General features: G+C 52.7%; 1 protein-coding gene across 1 annotated transcript in view; it reads left to right on the top strand.

The window, feature by feature from the left end:
- The window catches only part of SCN5A (sodium voltage-gated channel alpha subunit 5), an 88,303-nt gene extending 71,868 nt beyond the window's left edge, over positions 1–16,435 (top strand). The window contains exons 20-26 of the mRNA XM_049693627.1: positions 2,542–2,664; positions 4,503–4,784; positions 6,914–6,967; positions 7,557–7,694; positions 8,362–8,466; positions 9,664–9,934; positions 12,996–16,435. Of these exons, the coding sequence (XP_049549584.1) occupies positions 2,542–2,664; positions 4,503–4,784; positions 6,914–6,967; positions 7,557–7,694; positions 8,362–8,466; positions 9,664–9,934; positions 12,996–14,236 (2,214 nt within the window). The 3' untranslated portion in view covers positions 14,237–16,435. The remainder of the gene's footprint in view (positions 1–2,541; positions 2,665–4,502; positions 4,785–6,913; positions 6,968–7,556; positions 7,695–8,361; positions 8,467–9,663; positions 9,935–12,995) is intronic.
- The last annotated feature ends 2,843 nt before the right edge of the window (positions 16,436–19,278 follow it).

Below are 19,278 nucleotides of genomic sequence, written 5' to 3'. Positions count from 1 at the left end.
GGAGACACAGATCCACGTTGCTGGACCTCCAGCCCAGGCCTCTTTCATCACCCCAAGTGGCCGATGCTAATGCTGGGGTGAGAGGTGCTGGGTTGGCAGAGACGGGGGGAGCTCAGGATGCTCTTACAGCCTAGAGCCCTCAGAGCCTCCCTGAGATGAGGGAGAGGACCCCTGAAGCCTCCTTGCCAAAGGGCCAGGGGAAGGCCTGGGATCCTGGCAGCTCTGCCCTGAGGCCCCCTCACCCAGCTGTTCTTGCAGCTTTTTGGGACTCCCCCAGGGCAGGCCAGATAGAGTTTGCAAAGACTTCTGGGGAAGCCCACCCACCTCCTACCACCTGCCACCTTGGGGAATTCCGCTGAGGCCAGGTCTAAGGGCCTGAAATTCTCAAGATTGGAGAATTAGCCTGTGGAGAAGGAAACTGAGGCTCACAGCAGAGAAGGGCCTGGCCCAAGGTCAAGGAGAATGAAGTGGGTGCTGGAATCCAGCTTTCCAGACACTGGCCATGCCCCCCTATCCCCACACTTCATGGAAATGGTGGACTTCAGGCCTCAAGGTCTGGAAAAGGATGTTTCCATGTTCAGTTCATGCATTTTTTCGATACTATTGAGCATCTACTGTATGTGGGTGCTATTGTAGATGCTGAGGATCTTGGGGGACAAAACAGACAAAACCGCTGCCTGCACGCAGGAAGGTGACTGTGAACCAGAAACATAATACATGAGCCAGCTTTATATTACGCTGGTGATGTATACACATGGAGAAGAGGAAGTAGAGAGGGAAGGGGGTTAGGAGGGCCAGGACTCAGGGAGAAAGGAAGATAGAGATTAGAACCTTAAACAGGCTGGCCAGAGTGGGCTCACTGTGGTGACATTTGAAGGAGGTTGGGGTTAGCCAGGCAGATGTCTGCAGAACATTCCAAACAGAGGTTGGAACAGCAGTGCAAAGGTCCTATGGTAGGAGGGTGCCTGGGATACTTGAGGAACTGCAGGGAGGCCAGAGTGGCTGGAGCAGAGGAGTGGGGAAGGGAAGTGCAGGAGATGAGGCCAGACTGCATGGGGTAGAACGGATGCAGCCTTTGAAAACCATGGGCCTTTATTTAGAATGAAATGGGGAGACGTTGAAGGGCTTTGGACAGAAGAGCGACATCATCTGACTCATGTTATGAAAGAATCACCCTGTCAGGGTGGTGGGGGAGGGGAGTGGAGGCAGGGAGAAGGTTGGGAGGTTGTGGAAGTGATCCAGGGGAGAGATGATGGCGGCCTGGCCAGGATGGTGGCAGTGGAAGCAGTGAGAAATATTTGGACTTCTGACATATTTTGAAGGCAGAGCCAACAGGAAATCCTGATGGGTTGGATGTAGGATGTGAGAGACAGAGAGAAGGCAGAGATGATGCCAAGGCCTGTGGCCTGAGCAGCTGGAAGGATGGAGTTGCCATCAACTGACATTGGGTGGAGCAGGCAGGGCGAGCTTTGGAAGCAACAGACAAGGCTGGCCTGCTGGGAGCTAGGCGGGGAGACTGGCCGGACCTGGCTGCCCTCAGCAGCAAGTCCCTGAGAGATGCCCCTCATCCTCTCCCGGGTGGGGGCAGCACAGAAGTCCATCCTGGGAGTCTTCCTCTTCCAAGCCCCTCTGCCCAGCCTTCTCCCAACCTGCTGCTTCCAAGCCTGGGAGGAGGGTCCGGGAGTCAGGGCCCCGCCTGCAGCCCCTCGCCACCGTCAGGCTGCCCTCAGAGCTAGGGTGGTGGTAATGGTGATTGCCGGCGAGGTCAGGCAGGAGGCCACTTCTAACCTGTGATCACCGGCCAGCATTGACATAAGAAGGGTTTGGATGCCCCTGGAACTTTAGAAGGATAAAATCCGCTGGGTGGAAATGCCCTGGTGAGGGCGGGGCAGAGAAAGCAGACAGCAGAGAACAGCCCTCAGGGGCTCCATCTGCGCTTCCCTTCTTTGAAGACGGCAGAATGTTGTGAGGTCCAGCTTTGGGGAAATGCCCCAGGATTGTCTTGTCTGCTCATACTCAACTCAGGACAGTCCTTCTTCCCCAGAGAGTCTACTTCGGGGCAGGGAAGGGGCAGGCCCAAGAATCTGACTTGAAGGAAAGCACATGGGACCTAAAGCCCAGGCTTTGTGACCCTGCTCCTCCACACTAGCGGGTGGCTTTGGAACTCAGTTTTGTCATCTGTAGCATTGGGAGGTGCATTACAAGTCCTGGGGTGATTGCGGCTATTACAGACGTGTGAGTGTGTGTGTGTGTGTGTGTGTGTGTGTGTGTGTGTGTGTGTGTGTGTGAAGTGCACATAGCAGGCCCTCGGTGAAGGTCTGAAAGCTGGGACATGCTTGGGCTTGCCCCCAGCCTCTTGGGCCGCAGGAAGGCTGGCCCAACGCAGGACAGCCTGTGAAAACGATCCAGCCGGGAATCAGAAAGACTGGACACAGGAAGACCTGCTGGCTCTCTCACACCCAGCCTGTTTTCGGTGGGCCAGGAGCCCTGCCACTGTCTCGAGCTGTCCCCGTGGCTCCACTCCCACCCTGCCTCCCACAGGTCTCGCTGATCAGCCTGGTGGCCAACGCGCTGGGCTTTGCTGAGATGGGCCCCATCAAGTCACTGCGGACCTTGCGTGCGCTCCGACCCCTGCGAGCCCTGTCACGATTTGAGGGCATGAGGGTAAGAGGGGTGGCTCTTCCCACAGGGGCAGTGGGAGGTGGCTCCATGGAGGGGACCTGCAGGCCCACTTGCTGTCCAGGCGGCCCTGACCCGGTGGGAGCATGTGCAGGATCTCCAGGAAGCACGGCTGGGCTTGGTGGCATTCGGAGATGGAGAGCTGTGCGAACCTCCCCCCAGGCCTGCCACCCCCAGCCCTGTGGGCTCCACGAGGGCCAGAGAGCCCTGGATAATGGAGAGGAAGTGAGGCCTGGGGCACAGGCGTCTCAGCTGCAGCCAGCCCCACCGGCCCAGGGCCCCTTCGGCTTCTGCTCTCCAGCGGGGCCTCGTGTCTGTGTGCGCCCCGGCTCCATGTGTCCATCCCTGTCCCCTGCCTCCTGGCCATCACAGGCTGCCTTCCCTCTGTCTGTGATAGGCGGTAGGGCAGTGCTAGGGAGGATGAAGGAAGCAAGGAAGGAGCCAGCTGTATTCTCACCATGAGAGAGCAGCTTGTATTTGCTTAGTAAACTCTTTGGCACTATTTTCTAAGTGCAGAGCCCTCTGCGTTTGTTTCAAGTCACCAAATTTTACCAAAGAATGTGCACATATAAGGCAAATTGAAAAGCCCACCAAGAAAAAACATTATCCATTTTATATAGCAAGAAAACGAACCCATGTGTTTGTGTGGGGGTTTTTTTTTTGTTTCTTGTTTTTACAAAATGTTCACAGTTCTGTTGTGACTTTAGCAGACACATCTGTGTGTCTCTCACTGACCCAGGAGGCACCATTACACAGCCCCAATTTGGTTGATGGTTTTGAACTTTGCTCACACCCCCAATCCATGGAGAAGCAAGCTGTTTATTTCTGGTGGGAAGCCATTCACAAGTGAATAATCCGACCTAAGTTAAATGTCTCTTTGGGAGCAAGGACATTTTGTTCTGGGACAAGGGGACATGGGGGAGACACTAGTTGCCAGGAATGCCTCTGCTGTGGCTGCTGGCCACAGAGCCAGAGAAGGGCAAACGGGAGAGTTGGTTTCCCACCCTGTTCCCAGGTTCATCATGCCTGCTGGGGGGCCACGGACCGACCCCCTTCTTTGCGTGTGTCAGCATTACCATATCCACCGCCCAGCTCCACACCAGCTCCGCTCCTAGTCTGTGTGGCAAACATGTTCCTGGCTCACAGACAGCTGAGAACTAGGTCCCTCACTGGAGTGGAGTCCCCAGTTATTTTTGCCAAGGATACTTCTCCTGGGTGCTGTGAGTTTAAATGAAGAGCATGGGGCCATGGCCCCATGGGGTCAGAGAGCCTCTCCCTGCGGAGGGCAGAGGCACAGGGAGCGCGCACACCACCCGCCCTGCCAGCCCTGCTCCCACCGCAGCATGGGAGGGCTGTCAGAGCACCCTCCAGACGTACCACCCGGAGGTCCCCTGGGCACACTTTACAGGAGAACACCCATCCATTCCGGTAGCAGCAACCCCAAAGGAAACCAGAAGCTTAGCTCAGAGAGTGTATCTCCAGAGGCCCTTTCTCATCAGACTTGTGGCATACTCATCCAGCAGAGACCCTGCTGAAAATTAAGTTTGAAGGTCATGGATTCCGGGCAGAGCCAAGAAGGGAAAGGCAGATGTTCTGAGCTGTGTCAGACTTTAGGGTGCAAAGCAAAAGGCGTGTGTGTTCTCTCTCACTCCCCTCGCTGCCCACCAGAGCTTCCAGCCATGGGTTCCCCTTCACTGGGGACAGGAATTGTTCCCCACCCCCATAGGGACCTATACCCAGGAGGTTGAGTAGTTTGGGGCTCTTGAAAAGGGTGTGTGTTCTGGGCACCCCCAGGAACTGAGCCTCTTCTCTGCCCACTTGAGGTTGTGGTCAATGCCCTGGTGGGCGCCATCCCCTCCATCATGAACGTCCTCCTCGTCTGCCTCATCTTCTGGCTCATCTTCAGTATCATGGGCGTGAACCTCTTCGCGGGGAAGTTTGGGAGATGCATCAACCAGACTGAGGGAGACCTGCCCTTGAACTACACCATCGTGAACAACAAGAGCGACTGTGTGTCTTTCAACGTGACTGGTGAATTGTACTGGACCAAGGTGAAAGTCAACTTTGACAACGTGGGGGCCGGGTACCTGGCCCTTCTGCAGGTGGTAAGTCCTGTGGGGGTGGGGAAGGGCCTTCCTTCCTCCTACTGGCTGACCAGCAACAGGCACCTTCCCCTATGCTGTGGGCAGGTGAGGGAGAGCGGGGCCACTCTGGATCCTCACGATAGGATCATGTTGCCCAAAGGAGGCTTAGGATTCTCCAGGGAATTCTTGGCTGTTTGGGAAGGCCCCAGATTTTCCATTCTAAGGAAGATGCTACATTCTCCAAGTATGGCCTGGGGCTTCAGCACTACGGCAGAACCAGCTCCCCAGACAGCAGTCAGTTTGGCAGTACGATGGCACAGATTGCAAGTGAACGACCATAGACACCCAGGGACTGAACTAGTAGCAAAATTGTGACTCTGGCCACCCCTCTGTTATAAAAGGTAGTGATACCTCCTGCGTTGTTAAAAGAATATATTTCCTTTCATCTCTAATGTGCAAGATGTGTGATGTTTAAACACGCATGGCCTTCCCCAGTCTTTCCAAAGTTTCCATTGATTTGCGAGGACAGTGGCGTCAGTGATTATAATGCACAGCATACAAATAACCTTGACAACAGAAATCAGTCTGAACCATAACATGCAAAGCTGCAGCTTGTTCTTCTTGCTGTCCCAACCAAAAGCCCAGACACCTGTCTCTAGTTCCCAGAACAGAGGGAAGCTTGGCACATCCCCTCACACCTCCACCCACCTCTTAAATGACAGGGATAGCTTTCTCCAACGACTCCCCTGAAATACATCGTGGGGAACATGATTAGAGCCAAACTCAGAGCACCTTCCATCCCTGTGACTGTCCCTTCTGAATGTCAGAACTCGGAAGGAAAGCCCCCTTTCTGTTGCAGACAGAACCGCACAGTGGCTGGGAAGAATTCGGTCACGGGCATCTCGTAACCTTGGGTGGTCCCCAGCAGGTCCCACAGCATCTCCAGGCCTCTCTGTACAGGTGAGGGCCCCGTGGCACAGGGAGCTGAAGCAGTTGCCTTCTCTGCGGCTGCCTTGGTTTCCCTCTGCCCTGCCTGACTCATGAAAACTCTTAGACATGGAAAGTCTGTGCAGACCAGCTTATACCCTGAAAGTAGGCTCAGGACACGATCGGATTTTGCCAAGGACACAAGTGAGGTCGCTAGGCAATTGGTCTCACCAGCAAGCATGTCCCCCAGGCTCTTTCTGAATCATCATAGCATCCCAGACTTGGGCAGTCCATGCAGCCAGTGCCAGGACCTTGTCCTATTCAGCCTCCTCTTTCCTGCCTTGTGTGCCATGCCAGCGCCGGCACGTATGGACTCACAAGAGCCAATTGCTACATTTTCCAATATTTGGCAAGCCATTATTAAAAATTAGATTTTTAAACTTGTAATTAACTCAATGATATTGAAACGAAATCAGAACTCACCATTACCACTTATTATCATCTATGCTCCTGAGGTTATTCACACCTATTATATCCATGCAGTGGAAATATTACAACGCTGTGCTCCTGTGCATCTCTTCCCAACTCTGTGTTCAGTAATGACATGTTGGCAACTTAGGGATGGCAATGATGGGAGTATTTACACAGAGAAGCTGGCAAACGCAACAATCAGGGCTTTTCTTGTTCTTCTGGAAAGCCATTTGTTAGCCATTTGCCAACACACCACTAGCAAAAGGACCCCCTTAAGTATGAGGGAAGGTTGGGATTCTTCAGGGACTTCCTTTGAAAAGCTATGAAGCAGAAGCAATAAGGCTCATGACAAAGGGGACCAGGTCAGCCCTGGAGTCCACCTTAAGTAAGAACTGAGAGCCCAAGAGCCACCTCTCTCTCCCTGATACCTGCTGTGCGCTTCCGTGTCATTTTAGAATCTGAAATGAATGTGGATCTGAAGGGAAGTCGCTTGGCCAACATCAAGAAGTTTATTCCCCCACTGTATGACCTTGTTGGGGTGTCTGCTTGGCTGGCTTCCCCTCCTCCTCAGCCCTGAACAAGAAGGCCTTTCCCTGACCGCCCAGCCGTTTGGATACTGCTGAAAGGGTGGGATGGACTGATTGCTTCTTGTAGGAGGTTATTTCCTGGCCTCATCTGCCCAGACGGGAGCCCTAAGTAGCTCCATAGATGCAGGATTAAATGATTTCCTTACTTTTGTTTTTTCCTTCCAGGCAACATTTAAAGGCTGGATGGACATCATGTATGCAGCTGTGGACTCCAGGGGGGTAGGTTGTCACACTGGCCTCTCTGCCTGAGTCAGGCACCCGAGGTTCCCAGCTTCTTGGCCCCCAGGGTATCAGGGTCTACATCCCATAAGGGCCAGGTCTCTTGTGTCAACCCAGAGTTGAGCCTCTCTGGAATGCCTAGGCCTGGCCCTGGGGCAGGGTTGTGTGGTCTCCCAAGGAGTCCCCAAATTTACAAATATCTTTCAAATTAAATTCACTGTAATTTAGTTGAATCAAAGTCTTACCCCAGGAGGATGGGGTGGAACCAACAGAGCCATAAATCAAGTTTCTCCTTTGTCCTTGTGCTCCACCCCCATCACACTGAGAGTTGCAGGCTGAGAGATGCCCCCATATACTCAAACCTCCCAGTGGCCCAGGGGAAGGAGCCATGCAGGGACGCTGTGCCAGCCCTGAGCCCAGCATGCCTGCCCTTATCACCTGCCACCACCCACTCTTCTCAACTCCATCCCCACCCACCCATCACACACACTCAGACATACACGCTGTGTGGTGACCTTCCTCTGACACACCCAGCCAGCCCACCCCCATTCCTGCCTGTCTGACCTCCCGTCTGGTTTCTCCCCTCTAGTATGAAGAGCAGCCCCAGTGGGAATACAACCTCTACATGTACATCTACTTTGTTATTTTCATCATCTTCGGGTCTTTCTTCACCCTGAACCTTTTCATCGGTGTCATCATTGACAACTTCAACCAACAGAAGAAAAAGATACGTAGAGCACAGGTTCCCCAGGCTGCAGGGCAAGGCTGGATGCCAGGGACTTGGGAGCCTTTCCAGCTCCTGGCCCCATTTTTCCTTCCTGTTGGGGATGGTCCTCTTCTTGCTCCTGTTGGGATAGGGTGGGAGAGGGGTGTGTCTATAATGTGACCTGCTTAGGGCTGTAAGCCTGTAACAAGGTGCCCCACGCCTGCCGTAGTCTGAGAGATGAGGCTCCTAAGAGAACCTGGGGTGAGGGTTGTGTCTGTTTACCTGGTCCGTGATCAGGGACAATGGTGGGGGCGGTACTGCACAGAGGCCAGGGTCTTCCAGGAGCTCCATCAGAGGGGCCATGATTGGGTGGCAGGCAAACCAAGTGGGCAGAGAGAACTTCCAAGGTGGCTGAGCTGAGCAGGGGAGAGGATGGGAGTAGGGACTGGATTTGCAAGTCACAAAGTCAGAGAGAGCTCAAGGAGAATGGGGACAGGGACCCAGGAGAAGCAGGTCCGGGGGTGGGGGGAATCTCTGGTGCAGGATAGAGGCACACTTTTCTCCCCCAGGAGAGGAAGTGCGGAGGAGCGCAACCCTGGCATCCTCATCAAGGAGGCGAGATCCCTGTGCCCTCCATGCTGGGGGCTCTGAGAACTCCAAAATGAAGCTGGTGCCTGTCTCTCTGCACTTAGGGGGCCAGGACATCTTCATGACAGAGGAGCAGAAGAAGTACTACAATGCCATGAAAAAGCTGGGCTCCAAGAAGCCCCAGAAGCCCATCCCACGGCCCCTGGTGAGTCAGGCTTTCGATTTGGTGGGAGTGGGGAGGACCAGCTGAGGGGACCCTGGGAAGGCCCCATGCCACAAGACCAGCTATCAGGGCCTCTTCACAGTCTTTTGGCCCAACCTAGGGCCCTCAGCCTGTCCAGGAAAGGAGGGACCTGTAACCACACACAGGGGCCTCAGTCTCACGGAGATAGAAGGGAAGGCATGAGACAGCTATGGCAGCCCAGGGGACACTCCCCTCCCACAGGAAACTCTCAGTGAGCCCCTTCTCCCCTGCAGGGCTGCAGGCTTTCCCCAGGGAGCGTAGGGCAGCCTGCCCCCACCCCCGTGCATAACCTCATCCTTGCAACTCCCTGAGCAGTAGAGTTCCCTGGTAGGTGGGGCCCAGAGGGGTGCTGGGTTCTCTGCTAGGCTGACTCCCTTGGCCCAAAAAAGTGTGTGTGTGTGTGTGTGTGTGTGTGTGTGTGTGTGTGTGTGTGTGTGTATTGGAGCAGGATGGGGGCAGTACTGAGGTTAATTAGGTGAATGGTACCTAAATCACTAGCTTGTAAGTGGCAGCCCCAGTTTTTGCATCTAATTCATCCATTTCATCTGATACTTTCCTGTTCTCCATGCTCGGTTCTAGGTTACATGTGTGTGTGTGTGTGTGTGCATGCGCAGACGTGTGTTTTCACTTATTTATAATCGTCTCTCTTCCCCAAAATAATCTTACAATTAAAGACACATATAAATACAGTCAGTAGAATCCACTGGACCACTGGGGGAGTCCCAAGTAGAATAAATAAAATAAATTCCATAAAAAGGGTGGAGAAAATTTGTTAACCTGAGGACTGAGACAATTACTAGGACTGAAATTTAAATCTGACCTTGAGCCTTCAGACAGTGGGAACAAAAAGGGAAGCATGATGAATGATGTGCTGAGGAAACTCGGGGTAAGAGAGGTCCCTTTCTGAAGAGCCATCAGAGATGGTCTCAGGGAAGAGAGAGCCTAGGACTGGGCCTGGAAGCCCAGGGAGCTTTCAGCAGGAGAGCCAGGTTGGCCAGCATCCTGACTTCTTCTTCTTCCCGTGACTGTCTGGGGGCATTGGCCCCCCCCCCAGAGGATGAAGTAGGAGGGTAGGTGGCCTGGGCTGAGAGGCAGCAATGGGGGCGTGCTAGCCTGTCTGAGACCCCTGCTGAGCCCGTCCTTTGCCCCTCCTTTCAGAACAAGTACCAGGGCTTCATATTCGACATTGTGACCAAGCAGGCCTTCGATGTCACCATCATGTTTCTCATCTGCTTGAACATGGTGACCATGATGGTGGAGACAGATGACCAGAGCCCTGAGAAGGTCAACATCTTGGCCAAGATCAACCTGCTCTTCGTAGCCATCTTCACAGGCGAATGTATCGTCAAGATGGCTGCCCTGCGCTACTATTACTTCACCAACAGCTGGAACATCTTTGACTTCGTGGTTGTCATCCTCTCCATCGTGGGTGGGTATGCAAGTTGGCTGGGCAGAAAAGCCCTCCCCAGGCCAGGCCTTTCCCTCTCCTCCAGCCCTGGATCTGTACTTCACCATAACAAGTACACCAGGCTCCTACATTCTTTTCTGTCTACATTCCTTGCCTCTACCCCCATCTCATACACACACACACACACACACACACACACACACACACACACACACACACTCACACACACACACATCTGGGAGGGCCCAATCAGGCCAAGGGGCCAACCTGGTAGAGGACCCAGCACCCCTTCCTGGCCCCACCCTCCCTGGAACACAGCTCTCTGATTGGAGAGCTTCAAGGATGAGTCTGGGAAAGGGAATGGGACCTGTGGGGGCTTTCCTGCCTTCCCAAGGGAAGCCTGCCCCTTAGGCTGAAGGAGGAAGAGGTTCCAGAGTCGGGAGGCAGGTGGCCCTCTAAAGTAGAAGTTATCCTTGGAGATGGAAAATTCTGGAGTCTAGCCACCCAGGTATGTGCCAGGTTCCTTCAGACATCACCTGCCTCATGCAGTTTACCTTATAAAGTCAGCACTGAGGCAGGGAAATCATACAACTAGGGAGAAGCAGAGACAGGATTCATACACAGTCTACTCAGGCTGCTATAACAAAATACCAGACTGGGTAACTTATAAACAACAGAAAGTTACTTCTCACAGTTCTGGATGCTGGAAGTCCAAGATTAAGGCACCAGCATAATAATGTTTTCTGGTGAGGGTCCTTTTCCTGGTTCATAACCTGCACCTTCTTGCCATGTCCTCACAAAGTGGAAGGGGCTAGGGAGCTCCATGAGCCTCTTTTATAAGGGCACTAATCCCATTTATGTGGGCTCCACCCTCATGACTTAAGCACCTACCAAGGTCCCACCTTCTAATACCATCATCTTTGAGAGTTGGGATTTCAACATATGAATTTAGGGGGAGACAGAAACATTCAGACCATAGCACATGCCCATATCTGTTTAACTTCAGAGCCCAAGTTCTTTTTTTAACAACAGTTTTATTGAGATATAATTTACATAACATAAATCCACCCTTTCAAGTGTACGTCAGTACTTTTTAGTATATTCACATAGCTGTGCAACCATCATCACACTCTAATTTTAGAATATTTTCCTCATCCCCAAAAGAGACTCTGTACCCATTTAGCGATTAGTCCCCATTTTCCCTCTCCCCAGCCCCTTGGCAACCAGTAATCTAAAATTTTGAGGGGCCGCCAAACTGTTTTCCAAAGTGGCTGCACCATTTTACATTCCCATCCTCAATGTATGAGGGTTCCATTTACTCCGCATCCTTACCAACACTTGTTATTTTCTGTATTTTTTAATTATAGCCACTCTAGTGGGTGTGAAGTGATATCTTATTGCGGTTTTGGTTTGCATTTCCCTGATGACTAATGATGATGAACATCTTTTTATGTGTTTATTGGTCATTTTCCTTGGTATATCTTGGTATATAATAAGAGAAATGTCTTGGAGGAATGTCTTCAAATCCTTTGCTCAATTTTTTAATTGACTTATTTACGTTTTTATTGAGTTGTAAGAATTCTTTATATATTCTGGAGGCCAGTCCCTTATCAGATATATGATTTGCAAATATTTTCTCCCATTCTGTAGGTTGTCTTTTCACTTTCTTGGTTGTTATCTCTTGAAGCACAAAGCTTTTATTTTTAAGTCCAATTTATCAATATTTTTTTTCTTTTGGCACTTGTGTTCAGGGCCCAGTCTTGACCCTGCCTCCACAGACCGCTGCCTTGGGGTGACTGGCTTTCATCTTTCTGCCATGTTCAGACCCTGCCTTCAGTGCCTCAGAGGCAAAAGCAGGGGCTGCTATGGCTGCAGTGATGGACAGATGGTTAGAAGCTGGAAGTTAGGTCAGGAAATGCTCCGAGAGGTCCCAGGCAGGGGTGAGGGCGAGATTGTGCCTGGTAGGACTGGAGAGAAGCTTTAGAGAATGCGGGTGTCAGGAACAGGAACAGAGCCCTTGAGGCATAGTCTCAGAGATTCCAGGAGGTGCCGTCTGTCCTCAGGAACACCTGGTGATCCCAGAGCTTGTGTACCAGAGAGGCATAGTTAACATGTCGACTTGGAGCCAGAGTGTCTGAGTCAAATCGCAGCTTCTCACTGACTAGGTGGTAACTTAGATAAGTTTCCTCTTCCAGAAAATGAGGATGATGGTATCAGCTTTCCTCCTAGGGTAAGCCCTTTCTTCTGTTGGAAGGGCTAAATGGATGGGTATGAATTGCTCAGCCCAGTGCCCTATTGACAGTGAACACTGGACATATGTCAGCCGGTGACATTATTATCATATGAGGAGTTGGGAAAGGTCACTTGGGCCAATACGAGGCAAGTGCATTCCACTCTTTCCCCTATAACTTACATCCCTGCTTCTTGAAACTCCAAATCCAGAGTAGTCAGTGGAGATGGGTGGGCAGGCCTGGCAGCTAGCAGAGTTGAGAGGGTCATAGGAAGCACCTCAGAGAGGCTGAGATGTGACAGGTGAGGTGCGGGGAGTGGGCCGACTGCCTGGCCAGTGCCTCTTGTATTTCAGTGTGCACACAAACGACCTGGGCTTGTTAAAACACAGTGGGTCTGGGGCGGAGCTGAGATTCTGCATTCCTGATAAGTGCCCAGGAGATCAGGCTTCTGGTCCTTGGACCACACTTTGAGTAGCAAGGAGCTAAAAGTTCCCGAGTTCTGGTCCAAGGTGGGCCACCAAGATGCTGAGAAAGTCCCCTGAGGCCTCAGAACCCAAGATCTGGAAGATGGGCCTGGTACGGCTCTGCAGGTGTTCTCAGGAGACTAAGGAAAGGAGAGCTAAGAAGGCACTTTGCAAAAGATGCAGGTACTGTAGGTCCTCCTTTTCTGGACCACAGATGCAGCAATGGAGGCTCAAAGAGGTGGGTGGAGGCAGGGTCCTTGCAGGCCCCAGGTGACCCAGGCCTCCACTTCCTGGCTCCTCGCTGTACAGAGACCCCTCCCAGCGATGCTGGGCTGGAGGGAGGACAGCAATGCCATCAGTGGCCACAGTCTGCATTGTTTCCCACAGGCACTGTGCTCTCAGACATCATCCAGAAGTACTTCTTCTCCCCAACGCTCTTCCGAGTCATCCGCCTGGCCCGGATTGGCCGCATCCTCAGGTTGATCCGCGGGGCCAAGGGCATTCGCACGCTGCTCTTTGCGCTCATGATGTCCCTGCCCGCCCTCTTCAATATTGGGCTGCTGCTCTTCCTGGTCATGTTCATCTACTCCATCTTCGGCATGGCCAACTTCGCCTACGTCAAGTGGGAGGCTGGCATTGATGACATGTTCAACTTCCAGACCTTCGCCAACAGCATGCTCTGCCTCTTCCAGATCACCACGTCGGCAGGCTGGGATGGGCTCCTCAGCCCCATCCTCAACACGGGGCCTCCCTACTGCGACCCCACCCTGCCCAACAGCAACGGCTCCCGGGGGAACTGCGGGAGCCCCGCCGTGGGCATCCTCTTCTTCACCACCTACATCATCATCTCCTTCCTCATCGTGGTCAACATGTACATCGCCATCATCCTGGAGAACTTCAGTGTGGCCACGGAGGAGAGCACGGAGCCCCTGAGCGAGGATGACTTCGACATGTTCTATGAGATCTGGGAGAAGTTTGACCCGGAGGCCACCCAGTTCATTGAGTATTCGGCCCTGTCCGACTTTGCTGACGCCCTGTCTGAGCCGCTCCGAATCGCCAAGCCCAACCAGATAAGCCTCATCAATATGGACCTGCCCATGGTGAGCGGGGACCGTATCCACTGCATGGACATCCTCTTTGCCTTCACCAAGAGGGTCCTGGGCGAGTCTGGGGAGATGGACGCCCTGAAGATCCAAATGGAGGAGAAGTTCATGGCGGCCAACCCGTCCAAGATCTCGTACGAGCCCATCACCACCACACTCCGGCGCAAGCACGAGGAGGTGTCGGCCTCGATCATCCAGCGGGCCTTCCGCAGGCACCTGCTGCGGCGCTCCATGAAGCACGCCTCCTTCCTCTTCCGCCAGCAGGCGGGCGGCAGCGGCCTCTCCGAGGAGGATGCCCCCGAGCAGGAGGGCCTCATCGCCTACATGATGAACGAGAACTTCTCCCAGCGCCTTGTCCCGCCCTCCAGCTCCTCCATCTCCTCCACGTCCTTCCCACCCTCCTACGACAGCGTTACCAGGGCCACCAGCGATAACCCCCAGGCGCGGGCATCTGACTACAGCCCCAGCGAAGATCTCGCGGACATCCCCCCGTCCCCAGACAGGGACCGTGAATCTGTCGTGTGAGCGTGCCCCGGTGGGCCAGCGCACAGCGTCATGGCAAACCCAAATGCAGCCCCAGACCAGCAGCCGTTGGGCCATCTGTCCTTGCTTTGGGCTTCAGGAGTGAGAGATGAGCCTCAGCCCCATGGACCGACAAGGCAGAGCCCTGTGCACCATGCTGATGCCTGGAAGCATTTGGCTACGCCAGCCATTCGGGGTGGCCTGTCCCTAGAGGCCCCAAGTGTACCAGTCCTGGCGGAAGGTTCTGGTCAGGCAACACCCCAGGGCCCTGACAAGCAACTCCATCCCAGCTGCTGAGACAAAATACAAAACTGAGACTGTAGGTGTTGTGAATGGGCTTTCATAAATTTATTATATTTGATATTTTTTTACTTGAGCAAAGAACTAACTTTTTTCATGGACGGATCGGCAGCAATTCCCGCTGCCTCTTCTTAACTCTGCACAAGAGTGTCTATGGAGCTGCTGGGACTCTGTTGTCAAAGCAAAAGTGAAATCCAGTGTGGGTCCCACAGGCCTTCACTGCCCAGGGGTTGGGCTAAGGTGCCAAGAGGGCTGAACCCCTTCCCCTTCATGCGTGTGCACGCTCCCATACACACAGAGGCCAGACACAGGCCACGTGTGGCCTGGGCTCCCCGAGGTGAGCACCAGGCAGCCTCTTCTGCCCTAGCCTAAGGGAGACAGGCCTTTCCTCCCGGCCCCCATGGGTGGGATTCTTGTCAGCCGGGGCTCATCCTGGCCTTCCATTGTACCCAAGGTCCATTTTCCCCTTGTATTTTTATGCAGGCCACCCTGGGGTCAGTTCTACAGATACAACAAGCTTCCAGAAGAGAGTGTCCCGGGTCCCAGGGCTGGTCCTCGGCACTGATGTTGCCTTTCTTCCCTGGAGAGCGTGGCCTCTGTTAGTGTATTAACGTTAAACGAAGGGCCTGAGGGAGGAGCCCCACTCACTTCCTGCCACCCAGCTTGTCCTTGCTGCCCAGCCTGGCCGGCCCTGCCCCACAGGCGAGGAAGAGAAGGCTGAGCCCGTGGGGTTAGGGCTGAGAAACACAACAGCCCTCAGAGCGGGGGCCCCTGGCCCATGTGGAGAAGGGAGTCTGTTGTCATCACCCAGGCTCTCTCTCCGGACCTTTCTGCCTCTGCCCAGCTGTGAGGGGATGCCCGTGTGGCCTCCAGCTCCTCTCCAGATGCAGTGGCATGGGAGTGGGGAGGGCTGTTCGGGCCCTGTGCAGAGAAGGGGCCTCAGGCCCAGTCCCTGTGCCCTGGGAGGGGAATGGACCCCAGGCCCCCTGGGAAAGGGAGTAGTGTGACCCTGGACCAGCCCCTCCCGCTCAGCCCAGGGTCCTGGTGGCACCCGCATGCAGGACCTTCTGGGGCAGCGGCCAGGCTGCCCTTGGTCTTGTGAGCAGGCCTTTTCAGGGAAAAATACTTTTTCTAGTCCAATTACCACCCCCAGGGCCTCTTCAGCTGCTGACAATCCTACTTAGCATATGCAAATCTTTTAATGTAGAGAACTGTCACCCTGAGAGTGACAGTGGTGGCTGGTGGAGCCTGTGCAGGCAGGGGCTCGGCTGCCCAAATCCGCTCTCCAGCAAAGCCGCCCTCCACCCGGCGGCAGCCACCTCTCAGGGCAGCCCGGGAAGCCAGAAGCTGGCTGTCCTAACCTACCTCGCCGAGCCGTCAGGGAGCTGGCCGTGGGGAGCTAAGGGGACACTGCCGGCGAGACAAGTATTATGTTTCTTCTTGTCACCTGAGTTCCCTTGGTGGCAGCCCCAGCCTCCACCCCCTTCCACCCCAGTGATTTCTCTTCTCCCATGTTCCCTTTGAGTCCAGCGTGGGATGTGGTTTTTAACTGTCCCAGCGACACTTCTCTGAGTGGAAATCTTATTTTTGTAGCTCTCTGTGCTGTGCTCTTAAGGCTTGGAGAGGTGTGTGCCCTCCCTGGCACCTGGCACCCAGAGCCTGCTGCATGGACGGGGATGAGGCTGGGAGGCCGGCCGGCCTGCAGGCCCAGCTGACCAGAAGGCAACTGGGGTTTTATATGTGGGGACAGCCTGGGAGCCTGAGGCAGGTGCCCGGGGCCGGCCGCTGACAGACGACACTGGCTGCACCAAGTGCCAGCCGTTGTCTGAACTACCCAAGCACTTCTCACCAAACTTCGTGCGTAAATAAGATACATATTTTTAAAACAAACCAATAAATGGCTTACATGACCTGGCCTGGACCCTGTTCTTTTTTTTTAATTGAAGCATAGTTGATTTACAAATTTACAATATTGTGTTAGTTTCTGGTATACAGCAAAGTGATTCAGTTTTATATATCCAGCCTTTATTTTTGCCTCTTCCTGTCCCTTTCAGCTTCATTCAGTGGAGACAATCTTCCCTGGCCCCGGGTAAAAACCAGGCCAATGCTGGGGCTTTTCCACTCAGTCTTGGGTGAAACAGCAGCCTTCAGCCACTCTGTTGTAAATACCATCTTAGCCTCATCCTGAGAGTGTCCAGTCCTACGACAGTCGGAGATAGGGTGGCTGGACGGCTAGAGGGAACTCTCATACGGGCATCTTCTGGCTTTCTGGAGACTCCCTACTGGGCCTTCTCCCCGTAGTCTCCTCAGCCCTAGGAATGCACTCTTCCAGGTGCTCCGTGACCCTTCCTTTGCCTGTGGGCACCTGTGGGTCTACTCCCAGCCTCTTCCTGCCAAGCCCCTGGACCTTCCCGGTAGCCCTGTTGTGGAGGCTCACACAGGCCCTCTCTGCCTGCTGCCTCTGGTCCTCAGGAAGCACTAAGCACACTTGCCCCACCCACACTGGCCCGTGGCTAGGCCCCGGCAGCAGTGTGCTCCAAGGCCACCACCAGAGCAACCCTCCCTCCAGGTCCCAGGGCTGGTCCACTTGAGCTTTCTCAGGCCCAGTGAGGCCCAGTCTTCCATGTCAAAGCTCTCCAAGAAGGCCCAGGAAGCCCCCCTCAGCAGGCCAGGGTTAGAAGGTGGCACCCTCCACACACTGGCCATCCTCAAGAAGAAAGCCACAGCGTCCTGGAAACAACTCATGACAGTTCTCTGCAAGAAACCCACTCACAACAGGTTCCCTTGGACCCCTTTTTCTATCCTTGATGTGACTACGGGGTCCCCATGTCCGGCTCCATTTCCCTTGTAAGCCATCTGCATACAAGAGACACATGGTTTGGCAACCTGAAACCCTTGGTATTGGTCCCTTGGTCAAAACAGGGGCAGAGACAGTCCACTTTAACCTCCTGTGACACTTGTTTAATTGTCTCCCCAGCCAGACCAGGGCATTTCAAAGGGCAGGCCATGTCCCAGTGTAGTGGGCCACGACCAGCTTTTTTTAAAATGATATCAGAATTTAAAATAGCAGTGGATGCTATGTGCTTAGGATAAGTGTTGTTTTGTGAAGCTATTGTTTCAGATATACATAGAAAACTTGGGTGAGTGCCTGTATGTACACTGGGTGGTGAAAGAAAATATATTTTGTATTAGAAATTGCAGCAAAAAGAGTGAAAACAACATGAGGAGAGGAGTGTGAGACAAGACAACGGAGTAGAAGGACTTCAGCTCACCATCTCGCACGAAAGCACCAAAATCACAATTAGCTGCTGAACAACCATTGACAAAAAAGACTGGAACTATCAAAAAGATACTCTACATCCAAAGACAAAGAAGAAGCCTCAACGAGATGGTAGAAGAGGCGCATTCACAATATAATGAAATCCATACCCGCAGGGCGGGTGGCCCACAAACTGGAAAATAATTATATCTCAGCGGTTCTCACACAGGAGTGAGAGTTCTAAGCCCCATGTCAGGCCCCCAGAGCATTTGGCTTAGAAGGCCAACAGGGCTTGATTGCAGGAACTCCACAGAACCAGGAGAAACAGACACTCCACTCTTGGAGAATGTACACAAGTTCTCATGCACACTGGGACCCAAGGAAAAAAGCAGTGACTTCATAGAAGCCTGGGCCAGACCTACCTGATGGTCTCGGAGGGTCTCCTGGGGAGGTGGGAGTAGCTGTGGCTCACTTTGGGGACAAGGACACTGGTGGAGGAAGTATTGGGAGTATTCATTGGTGTGAGCTCTCCCAGAGGCTGCCATTTTGTCACCAAGATCTGGCCCCACCCAACAGCCTGCAGGCTCCAGTGCTGAGACCAAACAACCAACAGGGTGGGAATACAGCCTCACCCATCAGCAGACAGGCTGCTTACAGTCTTCCTGAGCCCACAGCTGCTTGCAAAAATCCTTTACAAAACACTAGCAAACCAATCCAACAATACATTAAAAGGATCATACACCATGATCAAGTGGGATTTATCCCAGTAATGTGAGGATTTTTCAATATCCACAAATCAATCAGTGTGATACACTACATCAACAAATTGAAGAACAAAAACCATATGATCATCTCAGTAGATACAGAAAATGCTTTTGACAAAATTCAACTCCCATTTATGATGAAAACTCTCCAGAAAGTGGGCCTAGAGGGAACTTACCTCAACATAATAAACACCATATATGACAAACCCACAGCTAACATCATACTCAACAGTGAAAAGCTGAAAGCATTTCCTCCAAGATAAGGAACAAGACAAGGATGTCCACTCTTGCCACTTTTATTCAATGTAGTTTTGGAAGTCCTAGACACAGCAATCAGAGAAGAAAAAGAAAAGGAATTCAAGTTGCAAAAGGAGAAGTAAAACTTACTGTTTGCAGATGACATGATACTGTACATAGAAAATCCTAAAGATGCTACCAGAACACTACTAGAGCTCATCAATGAATTCAGTAAAGTTGCAAGATACAAAATTAATACACAGAAATCTATTGCATTTCTATACACTACGAATGAAAGATCAGAAAGAGAAATTAGGAAACAATTCCATTTACCATCACATCAAAAAGAATAAAATACCTAGGAATAAACCTACCTAAGGAGGAGAAGACCCATACTCCAAAAACTGTAAGACACTGATGAAAGAAATCAAAGGTGACACAAACAGTTGGAAAGATATACCATGTCCTTGGATTGGAAAACTAAA

The sequence above is a fragment of the Orcinus orca genome, chromosome 10 (genome assembly GCF_937001465.1).
Source record: "Orcinus orca chromosome 10, mOrcOrc1.1, whole genome shotgun sequence".
Taxonomy (NCBI): Eukaryota; Metazoa; Chordata; class Mammalia; order Artiodactyla; family Delphinidae; genus Orcinus; species Orcinus orca.
This window is presented reverse-complemented; position numbering and strand designations above follow the sequence as displayed.